Here is a 26,087-nt window from a genome sequence, read left to right on the forward strand (position 1 = left end):
GTTATTGTCACCCTGCGTTTTTGTTACGTCCTACTTAACAATGTTGTGAAACTCATCTTGTTTTTTGTAATTTTAACAGCACTGAAGAGGGGTTGGGAATACAGGCCAACCCGAAACGCATCTGAATTAAAAAAGTGTTTTAAATAAACCGTAATGTTTTCTAACTAATTGCTGTTTGATCATCTACCAAAATTATTGTTTGGATTGCAAAGATGCTACACACAGAATTTGAAGATACAGCAATCACGTCTTCTACATTAAATAGTTAAAATTTTGTTAATGCCATTTGTTATCATATTTTATTTAAAAAACTTTTTTATACTTTTAACTAGACTATTATAAAATGGCAAAAAGCTTAATTTTGATGATAGAAATGGGCTTTATAAAAAATTGTAAATGCTAATAACAAGTAAAACTGTGATTAAGTCTGACCCTCCTGGAGATACACGACCCCCATTATCTCCCCACCCCCCTCAACCTTTAACCACCAAAATTTAATAGCATCAATCCCCTAATACAGCAGTTCCCAGCCTTTTTTCATTAGCATACTCCCGCAGCATTTCCAACTTCCCAACAAGCAACGCATGCGCAAATCTCACACTGCCTGTTGGAATTACTAAAGGATGACTTGTATTAGTGATCTTTCAATAAGCAAATCAAATGTTCAAATAAAAGTATTTGCTACACACAATCTAGTGGAATCTTGTAACATCTATTTCTACACCATCAACAAATAGAAGTGGTGATAATGTTGAAGAAATCAAAATTAACTTGACCTAGTATTTGGACAGCTGCCATGTCAGCCAAGAATAAAAAAGACTTTTCTATGTATTATTTGCCATTTAAAATATTAGTACAGAAAAATCAGTATATTCAATTTGTGCAGATGTAAAAAATTCAGGAGCATTTAAAATAAAAGAGTCAGTATTTTAAGAGATGATTTCAAGATATTTATTATTTGATATAATGAGCTACTTTATCATCATCTCTCATTTGCAAACAAAATATTCAACACAAGTGCTAACCAATATTTAAAGAACAACATTCTAACACAAATGAAATTTCCATGCACTCCAGTTAAATGGCTCATAGATTTCTGCCTCCATTTTATTTGTTTCATTCACACTGTATATTCATTCATTAAAGGTAGTGCCATTCATATGCAATTGTGAACTTTAGTAAACTAAATTAAACTCTTCTATTAATAATTAGGATTATTTTACTCTATATTACTTTTCTGCTTGTTACCTTCTTGTTTTATTTTCTTACTATTAATTAAAGAAGTCTTAATAATTTACATATCTGCTTCTCATGTTGTATTTGCTTTCTCATTTTTTCGTTAATTCCTTTTACCTCAATGAATAATCTAATCAATTAAATTTTTATTTCATTTCATTTACAATTATTGCCTGATAGTTAAATAGGTGTATGTAGCTCTAATGCTATGGGGACGTCCATAAATTATGTCCGCATTTTTCTTGAAATTTTTACTTCCCCTCCCCTCTCCGGATGTCTAACAAAACTCAGCCCCCTTTAAAGCCTTCATCACTTTATGAATGATAGATAGCATAAGTAAAAACGAAACATACATGAAATTTTAAAATATAATAAAATGCATAAAATGTAATGAAATAAACGGACATCCATGACACTCGACCCTCCCGGTTAGATCATGTTGCAGCATAAACAATGTGCCAAAATATACTAAATATACGTTATTTATAATATATGCACATACTGTAATAATCTTTATTAATATTTTGTTTAAATCAACCGATAATACATACCGCTTGTCAGTGCCAGCCCGAGGCAAGTTTTAGGATAGAGCGAGATCCCTTCTTCTTCTTCTCAATTTATATGGAGAGTATAGCGGAGCGAGATCCTACTGGGTGCGTTTACTTTTAGCTCCGATCTCGCCCCTAGCGTGCTCAGTCTGTATACTTTTTGTAGAAGACGTGGTTGCTGTATACTTTTTGTTATTCAAGTAACAAACACCTTATTTTTTGCCAAGGGAGTTTTATTAAAAAACTAACGTTTTCGATCTACTCCATAGATCATCCTCCCAATACTTTTTGTTAGCTACCAATGAGCACGGCGTTTACTTTTCGCACCCGTGACGTCATTGCTAGCATTCCTGGCGTGCTCGAAAAATTTACAACACGTGCGACTAAATATCCAGACGGCACAACGCGCTGATTGGTCAGCTGAATGACGTCAACCTACTAAAATCGGAAATGTTGATCGATCTAAGACCTTGGATCGATCAGCCTAAACTTTGTATTGTTGTTGCCGTGAGAGCGGGCAGACATTATATAATAGTTACAGACATTTTATCTAAAACTTGATAAAAGGCACTTATTTATAATTTCACTAGCTCTTGTGTGTATTGACATTAATTGAAAATTTTGCAATAATTTTAACATTAAACTAAGTTACGTGATATCAAAGATTTTAATGCTGAGACATTTTTAAACATCAAGAAGTAACTTTTATCTGTTTTGTATTTTTTTAAGCTTTTTTGTACATTTACTTTAATAATAAAATAATCAAAAACAACAAATATAAATTGCAAATTAAGTTATTTTTTTTTACATTCTTTATTAGACAATATAGCAGTGGCGTACCGTCATTAATAGCGGTGGAAGCGCCGCTTCCCTTGTATTTTCTAAAAAATAAATACATATTAATTTTAATTATATGAAAATAATCGCACAATATTATATTATAACCACATTATGTATCTTATTACAAATTTCTATACTATACGTGAAAAAAAAAAAAAGATAGCTATTGTATATTCGAATATTAGTGGCGGAGTGGAATCTCTGTATTGTCAGATTCCAAAAAGCCAGATTTGCGCATGCGCTTTACAGAGCACCAACCTCACCCGGTTTAGCCGGTGGAAGCCTATGACCTTGGGTTGATGCTACACATATAACGCTTCCAATTCTATCCGGGGCCGGTTCTGGGCTGTTAGCCGCCCGCCCGCTAGATATTTGGCCGATTACGTGAATAACGAGTAGATTTATAACTTAACCCAACCGATAAGAATTTACTGGTATGTTTTTACGATAGTTCTGTATAGTTGACAGGAGTTTAATTAAAAAATCCATTAAAATATTTGATATATTTATTCCGCTCTCCGATTTCATATTACTCACGGATTTCAATGTTAAACCAGTGATATTACGATTTCGCATGTCCCATCTTTAAGGGAATGTAGAAAAAAACGTGTACAATTCTTGTATAATGTTAAAAAATTAACCGTTACTTCGACAGTGTCATTTACAACTAAATTTAATGAATGAGAGAGATGCAGTACAGAAAAAGTTCTAGAATTTATTTTCCTTAAATTTACGATTTACGTATCCGTTTGTCATAAAAATTTCTTTCCACTTTTTCCCGAGACTACAAATATTCAAGTACAAAGTAACCGGTTTCGACTTATTTCTACTTAAGTAGTAGTTAAATAATTAAGCGATTAGGGAATTGGTGACGTAAACAAAACCCTGACGAAAGAGCCGGAATATTACCTAAGTCCGGTTTTTACTGGCTTATCGAACAAACGAATACAAATGGACCCTAGACCATCACTGACGCGCAATTAACTGATGCCCCTGGAAGTTGGCTTCTTACAGAAACACAGCTTCCCTATCGTCAAATGTCATGGCATGCCACTGCTTCATTTAATTTGTTCAAAATGCTAAACGGATCCAGTCTACTCCAGGCTCACACAAGCTATCGACGACACTGGTTTCCATTTGCGACTTTAAGAGAAAATTCAAGATAAATGTATATTATTATTATTTTATGAGAATACACAAATTATAATTTTTTAATGTAATATTTTTAAAACAAAATATCGATTACATGTTCTAATTTTGCAGCATTATAATTTATCTCCAAGAAAAACATCTAAATTAATTGGGATATTGTCTTCTTTGAGATGATGGATTGATTTGAAAATTAGGTTATACAACCAATATTTTGCACTAAAGATAATTTTTCTATAGTGTTTAGTGGCAATTTTAGACATAAGCAACCAATGCTTTAGCTTACATACATGGTCTGTCCCAAAAGTGAACTGAGTTTTTTTAATTTAATGACTATGCAGCGTAATACATCATTACAGTAGAACCCCTCTAATCCGTCACCTTTGGGACTGGGGATATGGTTGGAACACAAAAAAGGTCGGATTATCAGAAAAAAATAAAATAAACAATCTTTGACATTGAACAGAAACGTACTTGGAAAAATAATTATTCAAGTAACAAACACCTTATTTTTTGCCAAGGGAGTTTTATTAAAAAACTAACGTTTTCGATCTACTCCATAGATCATCCTCAGGTTTAAACAATCTTCCCCTTTGTCCAGTCTTTGTAGCACTGCTAATTTTTCATTTAATGAAAGAGTAACATGTTTCACTCCTGACATGTTGAAAACACACACAAAACTGTACATGTACACACAATGCAAAACATATACTGTAACAAACACAGAAAAACGCCACAGACGGTGAGTCACTGACGAGTCGGGACAAGTTTCTCGACTCCGACCACGGTTGGATTAACCGGAGTGACAGACTAGCCGAGGGCGGACTAGAGGAGTTCTACTGTAATTGGTATTTTCGCGTTGCTAGATATCTCAACAGCATATCTGAACCTGTTTCAAGTTGATTGGTTAAGACAAATGTGCACAATCTCGGTTTGTGTAAGATAATGTATTAACACATTGTTACATTTGAAATGGAAAAAATCTCAAACGTAACATTACACTAAGTTTTCTGTGAAACTCAAGAAATCTGCAACCAAGACATTTGACGGTTTTACCAAAGCCTATGGAGATGCCACCTTATTGAGAAACATGGTGTTTAGATGATACAAAGATCCAAGGAAAAGATGATGCGTATCATTTTTTTTTTTGATAGTCGTGAAATTGTGCAATAAGAATTTTTACCTTCAGGACAGACAGTTAATCAAGCCTTCAACAAAGATGTCTTAGAATGACTTCAAAAACGGGTCAAGCAAGTCCACAAGGACATTGCAGAAGATTGGGTACTGCACCACAATAATAAGCCTGCTCACCCAGCACTATCAATTCAAGAGTTTTTGGCCAAGAAAAATCCCCACACCCACAACCTCTCTTCAGTCCAGACCTTGTTCTGTGCAACTTCACCTATTCCCTAAGATAAAATGTTGAAAAGTCATCATTTTGAAATAGTGGAAAACATCAAAAAAGTTGAATGGATGAACTAAACACCCTTACGGAAAACAACTTCAAGTACTGCTAGGACCAGTGGAAAAAACTTTGGAACCACTGTGAGACCTCACAAGGGTTGTACTTTGAAGGAGATCATTTGTAATTTGATGTCTTCTATATTTTGAAATAAAAAATCAGTACACTTACTTTTGAGACAGACCTTGCACTTTTAGAAAATTCCATTCGTGCAAATATATTCTTATCACTCTTCAATTTTGTATAGTACAGTATTCAACATTCAATATTAGCTGAAGCCCTAAATCTCTTATATTTCATATTTATGAAATTTATGGCCTTAACTAGTGGGATATGGAATTTACATTATATAAAACTTATAAGGAGAGTATAATTCAATGCTTGCCTAGCATCTTGCACAACCTAAAACCATTACTACAAGACAACAGCAGTATAGCTATATCATTCTTTTTAAAACAAGGAAATAAATTTAACCCAGCAAATTACAGACCAATTGCCTTATTATCCAGTTTTAGAAAAGTATTTACAGCAATTTTGGCAGAGAAATTTAAACAATGGATAGAGGTAAATAATTACAAAAATCCAACACAATATGCATATATAGAAAATGGTGGTACTCAAAAATTCTTATTTGTTTTACTAACAATTCAAATACAATTATTAAAGAAGAGACAGAAGGTTTTGCAATATTCTTGGACTTATCAAAAGCTTATGATTCTGTTAGTATAAAGTTGCTACAAAATAAATTAAACAAACATAATGCAAGCTATTACTTAATTAACATAATTGATCGATTATATGGAAACTACAATGTGATTATTAAACAAAACAACATATGTTGGAATTTGATTACAACTAGTAGAGGACTATTACAAGGTGATCCCTTATCTCCAATTCTATTTAATTTCTATTTATTTGACTTAAATCAATGTTTTTTAAGGGAAGATGATGGAATATATATAGATAATTTATGTATCCACTCAATTTCATATGCAGACAACATAATAATACTAGCTCCTACTGCCTTTAAAAAAGAAAATCATACAGATAACTGAATATCTAGATAATTTAAAAGTAAAAATAAATCCTGTCAAATCAGGAATTACGATTTTCAGAAATGGAAATAAATCTCTCAAAAAAAGTTAAATCCTTTTACATTAAGAATGAAAAAATTAAAATAGTCAATGAAAAAAATTCTTGGGAATAATTTTTACGTTTAACTTATCCTTCTGCAAACAATATAAATATACTATAACTAAATCCAGAAACCTAATAAACAATTTGATTATGATATGAAGGCAAAAATTAGAAACATTAAAACTCATTTTCAGCTTTTCAATACAATAATAAATGCATTATGTTATGCTCCTTCTATAATGGAGCTTAAATAATTTTTACGACTTTTTTAAGTCGTAAAAATTATTATAATATAATAATTANCGAACGTTGTCTGTATGGAAGGGTGTGGTGTCTTCCGTGTCTTCTTGCCGATGTCCTCTTTCTGTAGCTGGATAAAGTTTGCTGTATGGAGGTTCGGGAGTCGAGGTGGACACTATCACAAAGTATAACTTCCTATGACGAATCGCCCTGAGCTTCTGAAGATTCCAGCTCTTATATCATTAGCGTGGGAAAACTGTCACGTGATTGACTTTTGTTGACGATGACAGTGCATTCTTCACACCTAACTGTAAACTTCCCCAGCTAGTCGTTATACAATCGGTGAAATCTGATCTAGTTCAAATTCTTCGGATTTTTTCCAAAGATAATTAACAGAAAATTTAGAATTTTAAAACGCCCGAAAAAATCCGCGAGCCCACAGACAGGAGATAGGTTTAACAAATAACAAAATAAAGGTTTATTCTATAATTAAAGTTAATTTACAGGAGTATACATAAGGAAGCTACTGATTTAATGCTTAAATGTGGATAACACCAATTTATCTATAATGGTGATCTAACTAGTCACTATGCCTCAGGAGAGAGTTTACAAAGGCTCTAGAATGAGAGAGTTATATTGGAGGTCAGGTATACCTTATGTTGGATGACGGTATGCGACGATCATTCTGGACTATGGAAGCTGGCTGGCTGTCACAGGCTTATGTCTTCTACCGGCTTCTCCTCGGATAGGACCGGGACGGGAGACACTGTACTCAGACCTTCCAGATGATCGCGCGGAGGGACGATCGCCATGAACTACCCGTGACGATCGTTTTTATATGATCGTCATTGGCACTGAGCAAACAGGTCGTTCACTCGTTATGACGACTAATTAGCACATGCACGTTGACTAATTAACAAACCGACGATGACTTGTCTTTCTTCCTTCCTACCTTGTGGATGTGTAAAATTTGACATCCTCTCTATTTCCGTTATAACTTGCGATAAATTATTTTTTTCATCCTCTAACGTAAAAATGTGTTAAACTCAAAAATTTACGCCCTGTAAACCCTCGGGCTCACACAATATAAATATATTATAAGTAAATCCAGAAACTTAATAAACAATTTGATTATGATATGCTGTAAGGCAAAAATTAGAAACATTAAAACTCATTTTTAGCTTTTCAATACAATAATAATAAATGCATTATGTTATGCTGCTCCTATATGGAGCTTAAATAATTTTTAAGACAGAAAAAAATTCAGAATATATTTATTCGCAAAATCTTCCAGTTAGAGTATGACACTCCAGGAAGTGCTCTGCGGCTAGAATTTAATAGATTTAAATTGAATACTATTTTGATCACAAGATATGTCAATTGGCTGAAAAAATAATTAATGCAGAAGACTTATCAACAAAACTAATGTATTTATTGTACAACAAATCTAAAAATACCAACATAAAACGAAATTGGATTACACAATTATCAGGTATATTCAATGTATATGGCTTTTCCATAGAAATGGTGTTTGACTACCTTATTAATAATGACCAACGAATTAATCAACTGTTATATAAAGATGCGGAATACTCAATAATCCAGGATAATGAAGATATACAAAAAAGAAATAAGTTACAGTGTGATGTTATTTTTAATTATCCATACTCGTATTAATAATTACATGTTTCTAAATCTCCTATTTAACGTTAAAAAGTTCTTCATTTAATTACGACCTAATCAAAAAGATCTAAATATTGAAAATAAATATATAGATTATGATTAATCTGGATGCTCTAAATGTGGTAAAAAGTTGTCAAAATTTCATTTAATTTATGGATGTAACGAGAAAAACAAACAAAATGAAACACTAGTGAGAATTACAAATATAATCAAGAGATGGAAATAATTATGTATAGTAAATTGGACAAAATGAATATCAATGACATTTACAATTTATATAATATGTTAAAAACAACATTTTTGAGTGACAAGTATTTCGTTAATTAGCCTTATTCAATCATTAAATTAAATAGACATTTAATGATAAATTTTATCGAAAAGTTTATGTAAAACTAAGAAATTGTTAAAATACCCCCTTGTAACAGGTTACTGCCTTTTTATGTTAAGATTTTGATTGATTGATTATATCATTCTTTTTTTATAATAACCTATTGTAACAAAACAATATGTAAAGACAAAAATATGACAAATTCAGAAAATAAATGCAGTCATAAAAAATTATGTTAACAACAAACATTAACAGGATTTTAATGACAGTAAAAATTTCCCATTCTGTAATAAGATACAAATTGTCATTAACAAAAATCATATAAAATCATAATACAATTATATCAATATATTCAAATAGTAGAACATGAAAACTGTACCATAATTATTGTACAATTAAGATTTTAGCAGAGTATCATTTCACAAAACTTGTACATTAAATTTTCATTCGATTTCAATGCATTTTACATTAAATCCTTAATATATTAATGATTTTCAAATAGGCTAACTTTCTGAATGTTTCTATCTAGATATCTTTGGATAGATGCAAATATATTCTGTTTATATCCAGAATCATGTCCAGAAACTAAAGCTTTTATAAACAGAATCTTTAACACAAAGTGCCTGCCAACATATTTTTTCTTCCATTATTGGGAATTATTTATAATGTTATTTACTGCAGTACAAAGAAAACATTTAACTGGAATTTAATATTATACCAATATTTTACTCCAACATTTCAGTATTTTTAATGTATTTGAATGAAGTAGGAACTTAATTTTATAATTATGTTCTTAATTATTTAATATTTGTGTTATTTAAGATACCGTTACTATCTATTACATCTCAAAAAGTAAGAGACAATACCAAATTTACTTTCTCAAAAATAAAATTTCATTAAATTATTATTACTAGAAAGAAACAGTTCCCAGTCTGTTTGGGAAATTGACACTCTGCTCTTATTTATTTACTAACATAAAATACATATATTGAAACAGCTGAACATAAAGAAAATTTATTCTTTTTTACACGACTGTGTTCAAGGCACTTTCTTGTATTATTGAATTTTAAAATATTATTTTATTTCAATTGGAGAATGAGAAAATGTTTCATAAATATTAGCAGAAAAATTTGTCAATTCTTCAAAATATAAAAGTGATGTCGTAAGAGAGTCCTGTTCATTAGGTTTGTGTTTCTGCATTACTTGACGAATTCCAGGTAGTACTTTAGCCAACGGAATAGCTATACTGTCTGGATTCTTAAACCCATCACAGTTTAAGTGAATATAACATTCAGTTAGACGATCCATTAATTTTGCAAATCCTTGTTCCAGACAATGTGACATTACTCGAGAAAAATCTGCACTTTCAAGTACATCCTTGGTTTCATTAGTCATCTGAGCAATAATCGAATCATTACTTGACAGCAACTCTAAATTAGGACTATTGTACACATCCATTGATAATACATAATAAATAGTAGCAGGAATGAATTCTTGTTCAGAACAAACACTATTTCTGATACTATCCAATATGATTTCAAAATCTTTTAACAACAAGGTATGCTTTAAGCTGATGTTCCCAATTGCAGATTCTACTATGTTTTTTATTGGAATGGTCAATTCTTTTATTCCAGCATTAAGAAAATAATTGACATGAGAAAGATACTTTTGTTGAATTTCTGGTGAGGCAATGATTTTATTAACTTTCAAAGAATTTTTCTCATTTTCTAAATCATTATACATATAACCTCCAATTACGCAAAGTTGAATTCTTAAAACTACAGTAAACAAACATTCACAATATAATTCAGCAATTATTTCTGAGAAAATCAAAATTTTCAAATTGTCCCATATTTCAACTTTATTTGGAGGTCCAGTTTTCAAATGCTCAATTAATGCTTCAGAATTAAATAAACTTAACACTCTTTCACGAACCTTGCATACCATGGACAAAATGGTTGAATCACAAGTTTGAATAGTACCTTTAAAATGGTGATCCCGTTTCATTTTATCAAAAAGTTGCCTAGTTTGCTTTGTTTCCCACTCATTTAATTTAAATCCTACATATCTCTGAATAAAAAATAAAGCTCCAATTACACCTCCAGTTACAAGGAATTTTCTTCTGTGACGCCTAAAAAAGCTGCATATATTCTTCCACATTTTTTGTCCTCTTAAGAACCTGTAAGAAAATAATTTTAATATAAGTTTTATTTAATTTCATTATATAAATAAAATTTTCATTGATAATTCAAAATGAAATATTGTAGAGTAATTAGAATTTCATAATGCTCTTGAAACTGATGAACTGAAAATATTTTTATTTAGGCTTAAGGTTAATAACTTGTACGAAATTTAGAACAAAATTTCTTCTCCAGTGCTATTCAGAAATGTTGTTAGTCACACTTGACTGATTTTAGAATGTTTTCGAGACTAATTAAATTTTTTTTACAACCTAACTTCTCTAAAGCTCATGCTTATGCATGATCTTGGAGAAGTTTTAATAAGAATAACAGTAAAATTTATATAAAATTCTACTTTTATTGAGTTACTTGATCTCTGAGCAGTGTCTCCAATTCAGATACTAACATATTACTGCACAATTTCAATAATAATAATAATAATAATAAAAACATTTAACATTATTAATGAAGATCATGTAACCTGTCAGGATAATCCAGCAACAAGTATTGAATAATAGTATTGATAATAGCACACATACAACAACTACAACTAATGATACTACAGGCACTTCCTCATCTATCACTGATAACATAGACATAGAATTAGTTAATATGCTCTCACTTATATTTCAGGAAACACTCACTAAATATACTGGTACAGATCCCACACAGAGACCACGAATACCAAAAATCAACACGACAAAGGAAGTATGAAAAACATTAAATTATGTAAACACTCACTTACTACCAAACTACATTCATTCAATTTCTACACTCTAGACCAGGGGTCGCCAAACTTTTTTAACCGTTGACCTCCAACCACTTTCCAAAACCTCACATTGACCCCCACTATAAAGTTTTATTACAAGTATAAGTGTATGCGGAAAAAGAAATGTTGTGATCTCTATATAAGTAAAAAAAAAAAAAAGTTGTGACCCTTAGCCGTGCATCGACCCCTGGGGAGGGTCGATATCGACCACTTTGGCGACCCCTGCTCTAGACATTCATACATTAGTTTATGCTGGGGCAGTCACAGTAGTAACACACCATGGTCTGAAAATACAATCACAGACAGACACACACAAAATGCAATTCTATCACAAGCCTGCCTGGCAGAGAAGAATAGAAACACAAATAAATGACATTAGACAGCAATTAGGTAGGCTGACACAATACACTAAAAACAACATAACGCCCAAATTAAAGAAACAACTCAAAAACATTTTCAAGAAAATCAAAATACACACAAAACATGAACATCACAACACACACATTACAGAATACATAGATATACTAAACTCGCAGCCAAAGCACGTAGACTCAAACGATACAAAACATGTATGCTACAAAAACACAAAATTAATTATTCACAAATGATGAAAAACTTTTCTACAGACAAATCAGTACCAAAACAAACACTGATACACAGCACAGTGGCACATCAACAGAAGAAGAACTCACAAATTATTGGTCTTCTCTTCAGTCCAATGCTGTTACACAATGCTGATGCAGGCTTGATCGAGAAGGAGAACAGAAACTTGCACAACATACCAACTATGCCCTGTGCTGAAATAAACATACACGACATCCGCTACACTGTTAACAGAACACACAACTGGAAGACACCTGGTGTAGACAACATTCACAATTTCTGGTACAAAAAGTTTACATCACTGCACCAGGAACTAGCTAAACATCTAACACACATCACCATCAAACCACAAGACATGCCAAAATTTCTTACTCAGGGCATCACCTACATGAAACCTAAAAACAACAAAACCACAGACCCCACACAATACAGACCAATTACATGTCTTCCAACACTCTACAAATTATTGACATCCTGTATTGCAAACAAAATATACAAACATGTTGAAGAACACGACATTCTTACAGAACAACAAAAAGGTTGCCATAGAAATCACAGGGGATGCAAAGAACAGTTACTCAGATTGTCATTCTACAGCAAGCACATAAACAACACAGAAACATACACATGGCATATATAGACTACAGAAAAGCATTTGACAGCATTCCACACAGTTGGCTGCTACATATCCTACACATGTACAAAATACATCCATCACTCATTGCATTCTTCCAAAACACTATGCAGCACTGGAGAACAACACTACATCTCAGGATTAGTAACACTTCCATACAAACAAACTAAATATTCGTTAGGCGAAGAATTTTTCAAGGAGATTCCTTGAGTCCTCTCTGATTCTGCTTAGCCCTGAATCCATTATCCAACATGTTAAACAACACGCAATATGGCTACAATATCAGACATGAAAAAACAACACAGTTTACGCTGTCACATCTCATATACATGGACGACATAAAACTATGCATCCACACAAAAACAACTTCATCAACTCCTACAAATCACACATTTATACACTACGGACATATAAATGGAGTTTGGCCTAGACAAATGCAAAACACTTCACATAGAAAAAGGAATCCTGAAGAAAGATTTTGCACTTGGAAATGGAGAAGTTATTGAATCCGTGGAAGAGGGTGAGTTCTACAAGTATTTAGGATTTCAACAAGCCAAACTAACAGAACATACACAAATAAAGCAAAGATTAATTAAAGAATACCAAAATAGGTTGAATGCTATCCTCAGAACACAGTTAAATGCAAAACACACAGTTAAAGCAATAAACACATATGTCATCCCAGTACTCACATACTCTTTTGGAGTTATACATTGGACTCACACAGATCTTGAGCAACTCCAAAGGGAAACAAGAACAACACTTACTAAGCATAAACAACATCATCCTAAATCTGCCATAGAAAGATTAACCCTTCCATGTAAAGATGGCGGACGTGGCCTGATTGACATTATAAACCTTCACTACAAACACAGTCACTGCGAGAGTTTTTCTGCAAGAAACAAGAATCATCACAGTTACATAAAGCAGTAACTCTAGCAGACTCAAATCACACACCATTAAACTTACACTCACATCATACAGACATGACACAACATATAAAAAGCATAGACACCATCAAGCAATCGTGGGCTCGAAAGGCACTCCATGGCAGGCATCCTTATGACCTGGCCCAGGATTTTGTTGACAAAACTGCGTCAAACAGCTGGTTAGATCGGGGATGCCTCTTTGGGGAGACGGAAGGATTCATGATTGCCATACAGGATCAGGTCATAAATACTAAAAACTACAGAAAACACATACTCAAAGATACAACACTCACAAATGACACATGCAGAAAATGTCACATCATGCCAGAAACTATACAACACATCACTTCTGGTTGCAAGCTCTTGGCACAGACAGATTATTTACATAGACACAATCAAGTAGCAAATATAATACACCAAGAGCTTGCAAAGAAACACAAATTGGTAGACATTCACGAACCATACAGTATATTCAAGTATATTCCACAGACAGTATTGGAAAACAACACGCACAAAATGTACTACGACAGAGCCATAATTACAGATAAAACAATTTACCACAACAGACCAGACATCACACTCATTGACACACACAATAAAATCACGTACATTGTAGACATAGCCATTCCAAACACTCACAATGTACAAAACACATGCACTTAAAAAATTAGCAAGTACACAGAACTTGCCCAGGAAATAAGGCATCTGTGGAGGATGGATAGGGTGCTTATTGTACCTGCCGTTCTCTCCTGTATAGGTGTGATACCACACACACTACACAAAAGCCTGGGAACATTACAATTGAATAGAAATACATACATCAAACTATAGAAGGCCACTATATTGAATACATGCCATATTGTTAGGAAATTCCTGAATACCGACACTGACACACATATTTAATTTTAGTTTTGTTTTGATTGCTATACCTTGACTCTGGTCTGGCATAGTACACAGCCACTGGTATCAACCGAGTATAAATCCCACTAAACCCAACATAATAATATGTTAGGGAATACTAAACTAAAGCAAGTGCCAATATTGCAAACTGTGTATGAACTGGCAACACCTGTGCAAAACCAAAGCGAAACAAGAAGAGACCTGTTGTTCAGTTGCCCAAGTTATGGATGAGTGAACAAGTTCATAGTGTTAGATTAGAATAAAGACTAATTCTGTTAAAGGATTGCTTCATCATTGTTCTAACAATAAATCTTCAGGCACTCTTTTTCATTTAATTCAAAATATAGAAAAGAACATTCTGTATCACTTGTTAAAAATGTAACTATTAGAGATGAAATAATTTCAGTAATTCTATACTGTTGTTGTTATCTGAAAATTTGTAAAATTACAATGAAATTATATACTGTTTTTTACAAATAAAAGAAAAACAAAAAACTAACTTATAAGATTTACCATATTTTGTTAAATACAGTATTTTCCTTCATATAAAACTTGATTATACAATGAAACACAAAGTTTTCATAAACTCAAGTAATAATCAAAACTGGATTTTTAAAAAATTATACTTTATGCAATTGAACAAATTAATAAATTTGACACCAGTGATAAGCAGAAATGCTATTATTATCCTACATAATACAGGTATACCTCGCCTTACGTCGGTAATTGGTTCCAGGAAAACGACTTAAGTCGAAAAACGACGTAAGTCGAGGTATACCTGTAATTTAATGATTATTTAATTAATTTAGAAATTAGCTAAAAAGATTCATTCAAACAAGTTTTTACAGGTCAGACAAACATTACAGTACACCAGCACAGCATTCTTCTTCATATATACTGTTTTTATTCAAACAAACAACAGTGTCTAAATTTTTCATCTTGCAGCTGCATTGTTTATTAGAAAGCACTTACTATTAGAGGATGACTATTATTTCTATTCTTTGCAAATTGGGTGAGATTATTATTTGAGGGCAACTACTAATGGAATAAATCTGCTAATATAGTAAAGGTTCTTTAGGGATATTATTAATACCAGTGATTAAGTTAGAAGATGTCTTTAAATCAGATAATACTTAACTTTATTATTACTCAAACAATAATGCAATATAACTAATTCAGATAACACAGGTATTATACCATTATATATAGAATATACATCAAAACTGTTTAGTTCAGAGAGCCAAACACTTAAATAGAAAAATTGTTTTTAAACTCTGTACAGATCACCTTCAATCCTATACATCTGCAACAACCATCCTTTGTTCAAACATAGTTATGTTAGCTGATGATGATCTCTAAACAGATCAAAAATATTTCTTTTATTAAAAATTATTTGGCTCCCTAAACTAAGCAGTTTTGACATATATTCTATACTCAATATACAAAGGCTGCGGAGTCGGTAAAAAAAAAAAAAACACTCATCTCCGGCAAAATTAAATACCAAGTCATTTTATGGGGGCAGAGGCATTCATAGGGGTACCCTACACTAAACTCTGAAAGGAGCCTGGGGCATTTACCCAAATACTTTTATAGTTAGTATTTTTAATATTTAACTTACATTAATATTTATTTGTGTAAAAAAAACTAATTTTTAACAAATATTTAATGAGAGGAGAAAGGAGGTGATAAAATTCTATATCTACATATATTTGACAGCATTTGCACTTCACACCCTTTCAAAAGAGTTGGTCCAACTAAAAATTGTGCAATCTTCTCAATACTTCAGCCCCTTGTTCAGAAAAGAAAAATATGTACTCTGATAAATTAGTTTGGCTCATTCAGAAAAATAGAGTACTTATTTAGAGCAGAGATGATAAAGGAATGATTCAAAAATATTAAAATTCAATTGAGTCAAAATAATTTAACTACTAAACACAAATACTACAAAAATCACTACATATTTTTTTAATAAATTAAATTGATGCATTTTGTATTTAAAATAAATGAATTATAACAAAATACAAAAGAATTTTAAAAAATTAATAAATATATAATAAATTTTCTCTTAAATAAAATAAAACCTAAAGTAAATTTAAAATGCAGGAGTCAGAGTCAACACATGTAGAAGAAAAGAAGAAAATTTAAAAACTTGAGACCCTATGATATAATTTTTCAACTTCTTCAAAGTTTAAAATCATCATAAAAATTGAATATTGTGTTATTTTACGAAGAATTCAAACAGAGCAAGCATTAACCTGTAATTCAAGAATTCACTTGTCGACAGAAGCAGGTAAAATCATTACTCAGATTTAAGAGTTAAATCTAGATTTAATGTGTGGTGAATTTTAAATTGTATGTTTAGTTAAAATTGATATCTTATAGGTTTAACTCAAAATGGTAAGTATAACAAGACAAGATGGTGTTGACAAACAAGGAACACTGGAGAACACTGACAAAAAAATAAAAATAATAATAATGAAAATATAAAAAATACAAATGCTTAAACTTCTTTCAAGTGCTAATAACTTATACAATGTAACAGTTGTTACATATTTCACTTCTGCAGAGAGGCACTAATTTATATTTTGCAGAACAACATAGCATTATACCAGACTTACATCACATCCTTATAATTTTGTGGGGTAAAAAAATATAATTTACTATTTAACAGATAATTTCAAGAGGAAAAATTGGCTATTAAAGTATTTCACAATATAAGCAAAACTATGTTAAATTTAGAACAAAATACACAATAAAAATGTTTAATTTTTCCTCTTTATTAAAGGAAAACATTTACAAATTTAGAAATTTGATAAATTTTAATTTTTATCAATAAAATCTTGTGAAACGTTGGCATTTACATATTTCGATTTCTTTATAGAACAATATATTAACTTGAAAAAAATATATATTTTTTAATATGGAATGACTAAGATATAATCAAGTTTTTGTGAATCATCTAAATTTTATAGATTTTATAGTCTCATAGAATTTTACTATAAATGCAATCTATTATATTCAATTCATATAAAAATTAAATTATATTACCTTAAGTAAATATCCAAAACATTCCCTTCTTCTTCTTCGTCTTCTTCTTTGTTAATATGGAGATTTTAGCTCTTTCTACAAAACATTCCCTCAAATCTCTTCTTCAGTTTGTTACCATTACGCCATCACGCACTCAACATTTTACCAATTTTTTTTTCTAACGCAGCGACCTCTCAATAATTAGATTCTGTTTAAAAAAAATTAAAGAAAAATAGAGTTATCGCGCTTTAATTAATTTTTCAAAATATTTGAAATTAAAATAATTATAATAAATTATATTTTAAGTAGTGCCAGTTTATCAGCGAGGCACCAGAATTTTTAGACCATAACTGATCATAATTTCGTCATTAGATGCACGCGCTTCGATAGAACGTGGCTCGTTTGTTTATTTATTATGGCAACGCAACACTTGGGCGATCTGCCTAGGGGAGATGCCTTTCGGGAGGTCTTTTTAAGGTAAACTGGCCCCTATTTAGGCGTTACAAACGTGGAGAAAACCCGAAAAACTCCACGTGGCCAGCCCGTTCGAGCGAGGCGCTCCCAGTGTTCAGGGTTTGAAGACCGCTTGGCCACTGGTGGGCCTATAGAATGTGGCAGCCTGTGAACTTCCCGAGCACACCTTGTGTGGACTGTAGAGACTTCTATAAGTGCACATCGAATCATCATTGAAGAATGATGACTATCCGATGCGCTCATGTAGAAGCACCTTAAGTGAATAAAATTAATTTCATATTTTATTGTCATTCACATAATCATGTACAACGCTGTTATATCAACAAAGCGGTCACAGTTGTTACATGCCGGCTTGCATTTACGGTACATTCTATGAAACAATGTGCTTGATATAATGTGCATAATTTTTCGATATTAGATTCGATTTGAGACAATTTCAATCGTAAGTCAGACCAAACTTTAAGCTTTTTGTCTGTATTTGGTCTTAAGAGCTGTTGATGCAGAAAATTCTCACTTGCAAAGGTAAGAAGTTACAAAAGGCACCAGAACATTCACAGAAAGCCTAGCCAATTCAGAATATTCCTTTGCCAACTTAGCCCAAAATTGCAAAAGACTTATCTCGTAAAATGACTTTTTAGATTATTGTCTGATGAAATATCGAGCAGCTTTTCCTGCTGGATAACTGAATCTCGAAAGACACATATCAGAATGAAATGGATTCCGTACCAATGAATGTGGATCACAGGATAATTCAGGGAAATTCTCACGTAATTGCTGGGTAAGCATTCTCAAGTGCTAATGAATACAGCACTTGAGAATGCTCGCATCACCCTTATTTGGGTCAGTGGCTGTGCTTGTGATAGACAGAAAGCCGCGCAATATTGAAAACACTCAAATTTCATTTTCTCTGCATAGCTTGCCCAGAAATTCACCTTCTTTATCATAGTTGCGGTTTTGTCAAGTAAGTTGAATACTATGGAAGAACTGAGGTTTAATTTTGAATGCCTAAATTTAATTAATTCATTAAGGCGAGAAAAAATATCTGTCAAATACGCAATCCTTTGGATCTACATTAAGTCTGGAGATAATTACCAAACTCGAAAGGATTTTCCGAAAAGAAAAAGTTAAGTTCATAATGTAGTTCCATTATACGTGTCAATATTTTACCTCACGAGGCCCAACAGACTTGTGTGCAACAACAGCGTTACGTGTTTGCTGTCCATTTTGTTGCAGGTAGAATTAACTATCCTTGCATTCAATAAGTATTTACAAAATTGACAATTTTGACCATTTCATTGAGAGCAGTTTGCAAGTTCTTGGGCATTTTCTTTGTAGTCAATGCTTCTCCGTGAACAGTACAATATACACCAATTGCTTCGGACTATCTTTTGAATGTGATTGACAAGACTACTTTCCTCTCAAGGCCTTTGCTCCGTCTGTGATAATGCCAACACATTTGAACCACTCAATACTATTTTTGGACATGAAATTATCAACAAGGGAGAAAATGTCTTTTCCTCTTGACGTACTTTCTAACTGTTAAAAGATCCTCCTGAATAGAATTATTTGATGTGTAGTTAATATCAAATCTAGAAAGGGCACCTATCCAGCTATATCAGTTGACTCGCCAATTTGCAAGGCATAATATAAACTATCCTTAACATGATCCACCAGTTGATACTCAACACTATCTGCCATGTCGTGAACAGGATGTGAAATAGAATCATTCAAAGTAGGTATGAGGCCCAATTTTTTCTTTGCTTTGTCACCAACAGTGGCAAATCTAGATTTTTCAGGTCTAGGGCTTATTGATGGGGTCCAATGGTGCCCCGTTTTTTTGTCAGATTAAGAATTGACATTGCTTTATAAAGCAAGCTGGTCATTATTATTAGTCTCCTTATAGCATTCGAATTCGTGACAGTGTATTTAAAATTTCAACTTTGTGATCTGACCAATTACGTTACATTGATTACAATAAAACAAGTAATACTATTAATTATAATAATTATTATATTATTGATATTAAGTATATTTTACTATACGATAAGTGCTCATTGTTAATGAAAAAATATTAATTTTTGTGGGCCCTTGACACTTGGGGACTCAGGGCTTAAGCCCTATTAGTCCCTATGTAGATCCGCCCCTGGTCACCCAGTATGCATTCCACAATGTGTTTTGCAACAAACATAATTAAAGATTCTGCTAACGTGTATGGCTTTGTTGATTCAGCTAAATAGTAGCTAAAAAGATATGATATATTTAGCGCTGTTTATTTTGATTCTGGTGATGTTAATTGATGCAAACATCTTTTCCTCACTTTCAATTCTTTGCACTTCCTTTCAAAAAAAGTCAGTCGGCACGAGATCTGAGTGTTTAGTGTGAAGATGTTGCGACAGAATTGACATTTTTATGAAATAATTTGACAAAACCTCACCAGATAACACATTATGGAGGAGGATTATAGTGTATCGACCCAAAATTACTGACTGTTTATTGTAATTATTTTGATGTCGCTAGCGGGTGCTAGTCATGGCAGAACACGCGTAGCAGTTAACCTTTTATCTCACTTTTTCTGTTGTTCGGTTGTTGTAGGTCCGTGCTTTCAACGTGCAATAAAAAAGTTAATTCATTCCTATAAGTGTGTTTCTCTAACCCGAATACAGCATTTGACGCCCGGATGGCTGTGGGCACTAGGAGGGCCTCTTTTTTGCAAGCCCATTATGGGTTCGGCCAGGACTACAATGGGGCTATCGGGTAGTGAGGGACGGGGCCCGACATATCTGAACGGACCAACCCTCGGAAATTTCATGGGGATTTTTCGTCCCGTTCGGAATCGATCCCGGGTTCCCTCAGAGCGGTAGGCTGCCACCTTGACCGCTCGGCCATCCAGCCGCTCTGTCGATAGTATCGTAATGGAAGCGGCCGGATGGCCGAGAGGTCAAGGTGGCAGCCTACTGCTCTGGGGGACCCGGGTTCGAATCCGAACGGGTCGAAAAATCCCCAGAAATTTTTCGGGGGTGGTCCGTTCGAATATGTCGGGCCCCGTCCCTCACCACCCGGCAGCCCCATTGTGGGCCTGGCCGAACCCATAATGGGCTTGCAAAAAGAGGCCCTCTTAGTGCCCACAGGGCGGAAAGAGTTAAAAAAAGTATCGTAATAGAGGGATCTATGGTTTTAAAATATGTGAGACAAATAAAGGGATCCCAAATTTAACCATAAAATGGATAATCTTGCCAACAGAGCATTCAAAGTAGCGAGTAAAAAAAATTAGAATGCCGGCTACCATTGAAAAAAAATTGAAAAAACACTTACATCATCGTGTGCACTAACTCGCGCTTTCACAACTTCTAATTTTCATTCATAAAACCACATAATGGACTCTGAAACGAAACCATGAAGGGCGCCATGTTGCTTTCCACCTTAAACTTCTAGTACAAATGGATAGCGGCCGGATGGCCGAGCGGTCAAGGTGGCAGCCTACCGCTCTGGGGGACCCGGTTTCAAATCCGAACGGGTCGAAAAATCCCCAGGGATTTTTCGGGGGTGGTCCGTTCGGATATGTCGGTCTCCGTCTCTCACCACCCGGCAGCCCCATTGTGGGCCTGGCCGAACCCATAATGGGCTTGAAAAAAGAGGCCTCTTAGTGCCCACAGGGCGGAAAGAGTTAAAAAAAAAACTACCACAATCTCGATCTCTGACGTAAGAGTGATTAAAAAAAAAAAGTTAATCTCGATCACCGAATTATTCAATAACATTTTATACGACCCCTGACGGAAAGATATAGAAATAAACTTAGATGTATATATTATCTGGTGAGATTTTTTTAAAATTTAATTAAAAATTTTATGAATGTTATATGTAGACTTTTTAAGAATATTTGATTGTTTCTTTCTTGAAGCAGATATATTAAACTTTTATCAAATCAATGAACATTTGAGTATTAAAAAGATTCTGTTGATTCAGTTCATATTGAAGTTAAATTTGATTCAATTAGTTTTGTTAATATTATAGTGGTTCGGTTAGTGTTGCCAACTATTAATTTGTCTGATCCTCAGATAGGTTTATCTTTGAAAATTTGAATAAATTATATTTTTTATTACGTATTCACATGGTAATAACTTTTAAATACTTTGTTCATATATGCATAATGGTCTAAAATAACTAATGCCATAATCTTATGTATAGATTGTATATGCATGCTTGTTTGTTTAAACACTTAATTACTTACATGGTCACAGAATAATTTCAAATATTGTAAAGAGAATGAATTTATTAAGCTCCGTGCCTTTGTGAGTAGCATGATGCTTTTAATCACTTTAATGACCGATGTCCATCTAGACTTATTCTGAACCATGTCCCACCAATTTTCTTCACCTTCACATCCCTCTATTTCATTTTTCATCATAATGGTAATCTTATCAGTGACTTTGATCATTTAGTATGCTTAATATTTGATTTTTCTGCATTTTTTACTCTCTTTGCATGTCCATTTCACCTTAGTCATATTTTCATCATTAGTAAACTGTATATCATCTTAGCCTTATTTATATTTGAGCCTGTAATTGTGAAAAGAAAATGAATTTCAAGCAATAATAATAAATAGTTAAAAAAAAAGAAATTAATCAAAAATTAAACTACATTATTTTCCAATTAAAAATTTCTGTACACTCCAAAACAAAGCTGGCTGAAAAAAATGCCCACTAGTGGCCAAGTGGATAAAATCATTGAATGCTGGTAGTTGGTTGTGCTTTGCAATAGGCTTTCTGTGTGGAGTTTTCTGGATTTTTTTCATATTTGTAACACCTAAATATTGATTAGTTTTCCAAGAGGCATCCCCTCAGCAGATTACTCACATGTCATGTTGCCATAAGCAAATAAACTTAAACTAAGCCTGGACAAAACAATTTACAGCCTCAAGAAAATGAGAGTCTGTGTGAAAAAGTTATAGTTGTCAAACCTACTTTCAATAGTCACATTTTATATATATTTTAAGAATACAAATTCACAAATTTATTTTTATATAAAATGTCATAAAATATGTTTATATTAATTATTATTATTTTTATTACAGGAACAAATTTAGAGTCATTTCTGCTTTTACATACGAATGTTTTGTTTCTTCTGAATTGATAAATCTATATACTCATTAAATTATATTAAATACATGTGACATTTTTAAAGATTTTGGCTTTAAAATGTTATTTTATAAAAATGTAACTTTGCAAATATATTTTTAACAAATTAATACTAAAATAAATTTCAATGGACCTACCTGTTAATCCTGAGGTAGAAAAAGGTGATGTAAAAACTGATATTGTGGAAAACAAAGTAGGCTCTGAAGATTTAAAAGTAGATAATGATAACACTGATATTTCCATAATGGAAGAGAAGAGGATTGTTTGTCAAATAAAACTTAAAAGTCCAGAAAGTACTGAGAAAAGTGATTTAAATAAACAAAAGGGAACAAATCCAGTTATAATAACTGGAAGCCACATTAATAAAGATATAAAAACATCATCTGATTTATCAAGTGAAACTACTGATATACAAGTTCCAAAAATTGTATCTGATACATCAAGTAGTGGTAGTGGTTTAAAATTAAGAGTTGCATTAACAGATTTGAAGGTCCCAATTATAAAATCAGAAAGTTGCAAAAATGTAGATGTAAAAAAATCATTGGAGATTCAAGATGTCTTACAACCATCCAAAGAATCATTTCAAGAATCAACAAAATTGGATGAACTGAATGTTTTTCAAGAAATAAATTCTCAAAAATTATCTGGAAATTTTTTTCCAAAATTAAAACAAGAAGGAAGAGCTAAAATGTCAGCACCTTCTAAAGGTGATCATAAACAAAATGAAGCTTTGTTGAAATTGGTTATGAGCAAAGAATCGGGTGGAAGTGGTGTTATATTAAAGCCATCTGATCAACTTGCAAGAGCAAAAGCTGTTGGTATGTCAGCTAAAATTGCTAATTTAAAAAGTATGTTGAATAGTGTAATGAAAACTTCTTTAAGTCAAGTGCTAAGAACAAAAATTGATACTAAACAAGAAGATAAAAGTCGTGAAGAAGAAAAGAGGACTACTGCAAATGAGCAAGAAGAAACTATTAAAAAGTCTGCTGATAATGAAAAAAGTATTAATTCATTAAGTATTAAATCACCTGATAATAATGATTGTAATTCAACAGTGAAAGATTGCTTTAAAGATGTATCTCCTCACATTGCTACAAGAAAAAGTTGTTCATCTGATGTAAAGCCATTAATTAATGTAAATAGAGCAAGAAAGAGTATGCCATCCTGGTCAGTAAAAATTCAGCCTGTTAGTGGAACATCTAAAACATCAATGTTGCAACCTGTTGTACTAACAAGAAATCAAGCAGCAAAGAAAGCTATGAAAATGAAAGGTAGAAAACAAAAGCGTAGACATTTTCGAGGAGCAACATACAGTTTATATTTAAGTTCAAAAAGGAAGAAGAAGCAAAAGAAACAAGAATCAACCGGTGGAATTAAAGATGAAGAATCTAGTATTACAGGGACAGAAACAACTGGAAGCTTTCTAGATTCTGAAGAGGAAGGTGAAGGTGGTAGTTTCATTAGTGAAAGCTGTTATACACCTTCAGAATCATCCTTTCAAGATGAAGAAATGTCTTCGGAACAAAGTAATATATCACCAACGCCAGTTTGTAAAGTAAATCTGGATTCAGCAGGTGATGATAAAGGAAATTTAAGTACTTCTAATAATGAAAACCAGAATTTTGAAGTGAAAAATGAACAGAAAGAAAAAGTAGAAATTCAAGATGAGAAACTGAGAGATGATAATCAAGATAATGTTTCTGTTGAAAATGTTGTTAAAGAACAGTTAGATAAGATAGAGAAATTGGGAGAGACACATAAATATAAAAAGGAAGAAGAGGTAATAATTAAGACTCCATCAATGCAAAATAAGCAGGAAGAAAAAGAAAAGGAAGCAAATTTCAATGATGGTATTCCTGTTTCTGATGAAACTATTAGAACAACTATCAAATTAAAAACTGATGAAGCCCGATTACCAGTTGAAGATGCAGCCATTGCAGAATCAACTATCACTCCTGAAGTGGATTCTGAACAGATTATAGAAAATGCAGCTGTTGAAAGGGAAGATATAAAAATAGAAAAATCTGTTTTACATGATGATATTGAAATTATTGATACATCAAATTTGAAGGATAAAATGGAAATAGAAGAGACTGCAAATAGTAAGTCAAAAATTGTTTTAAATTAAATTAGAATTTTGTTGTTCTGAAAATAATAGTATTTTAAATCTTTGTAAGGATCTTAAAAATATAATTTATTAAAATTCAAATGTTTTTGAATACAGTTGTCTTTGGATCAAGATGAATGAGATCATCTGTTCCGAACAAGTTGATCTTTATGAAAATGAGTGGTTGTTCTCAAAAACAAAATGTTTGAATAAAATAAATTGTATTTTTAAATTAAGTAGCAATTATATTATTTTTCTACTTTATTGGAGCTCAAAAGTGTTAGGTACTGTTTAAAAGTTTTCTGTGTTCTAATAAAAGCAGGAACTGGTGTGATTGCTATTTATCAAGAATTGGAGATTAATATTGGATCTTTAAGCAGCTTTAAAGTGTTATTAAGTTAGTACAGTAGAGCGTCGATTATCTGAATCAGTTGGGGACTGGGGCTGTTTGGAAAATAGATTTTTCAGATGACCAATTATGTACGAAAAAATACATTATTAATATAGTATATTAGTATATCCCAATAATAGTATATTAATATATCCCACGTTTAAATTTTTCTCCGTTGAGTGTTGCTTTGCATTGAATTTTTGTCGACGTTAAGCCTAACGAAAATTTTTATAATAATAATTGTGGCTACTGTATTGTTAAAAATTATTTCTTTATTTTGTACCAACAAAATAAATATATTGAAAAATATAAAAA

General features: G+C 32.4%; 2 protein-coding genes across 2 annotated transcripts in view; one reads left to right on the forward strand and one right to left on the reverse strand.

Annotated features, from left to right (window-relative positions):
* Positions 1–8,725: 8,725 nt before the first annotated feature.
* On the reverse strand, positions 8,726–17,844 carry LOC111619809 (peroxisomal biogenesis factor 3-like). The gene is made up of 2 exons (XM_023361628.1): positions 17,687–17,844; positions 8,726–10,802 (listed from the first exon to the last, which is right to left on the reverse strand). Exon 2 carries the CDS (start codon positions 10,781–10,783, stop codon positions 9,698–9,700), a length of 1,086 nt encoding a protein of 361 aa, XP_023217396.1. The 5' UTR covers positions 10,784–10,802; positions 17,687–17,844; the 3' UTR covers positions 8,726–9,697.
* A 4,017-nt stretch (positions 17,845–21,861) lies between these two features.
* Positions 21,862–26,087, forward strand: part of LOC111619796 — an 86,087-nt gene continuing 81,861 nt past the window's right edge. The window contains exons 1-2 of the mRNA XM_023361612.1: positions 21,862–21,951; positions 23,211–25,376. Coding sequence (XP_023217380.1) covers positions 23,402–25,376 — 1,975 coding nt within the window. The 5' untranslated portion in view covers positions 21,862–21,951; positions 23,211–23,401. The remainder of the gene's footprint in view (positions 21,952–23,210; positions 25,377–26,087) is intronic.

The sequence above is a fragment of the Centruroides sculpturatus genome, unplaced genomic scaffold, assembly GCF_000671375.1.
Source record: "Centruroides sculpturatus isolate CEXI.00-Female unplaced genomic scaffold, Cexi_2.0 scaffold178, whole genome shotgun sequence".
NCBI lineage: Eukaryota > Metazoa > Arthropoda > Arachnida > Scorpiones > Buthidae > Centruroides > Centruroides sculpturatus.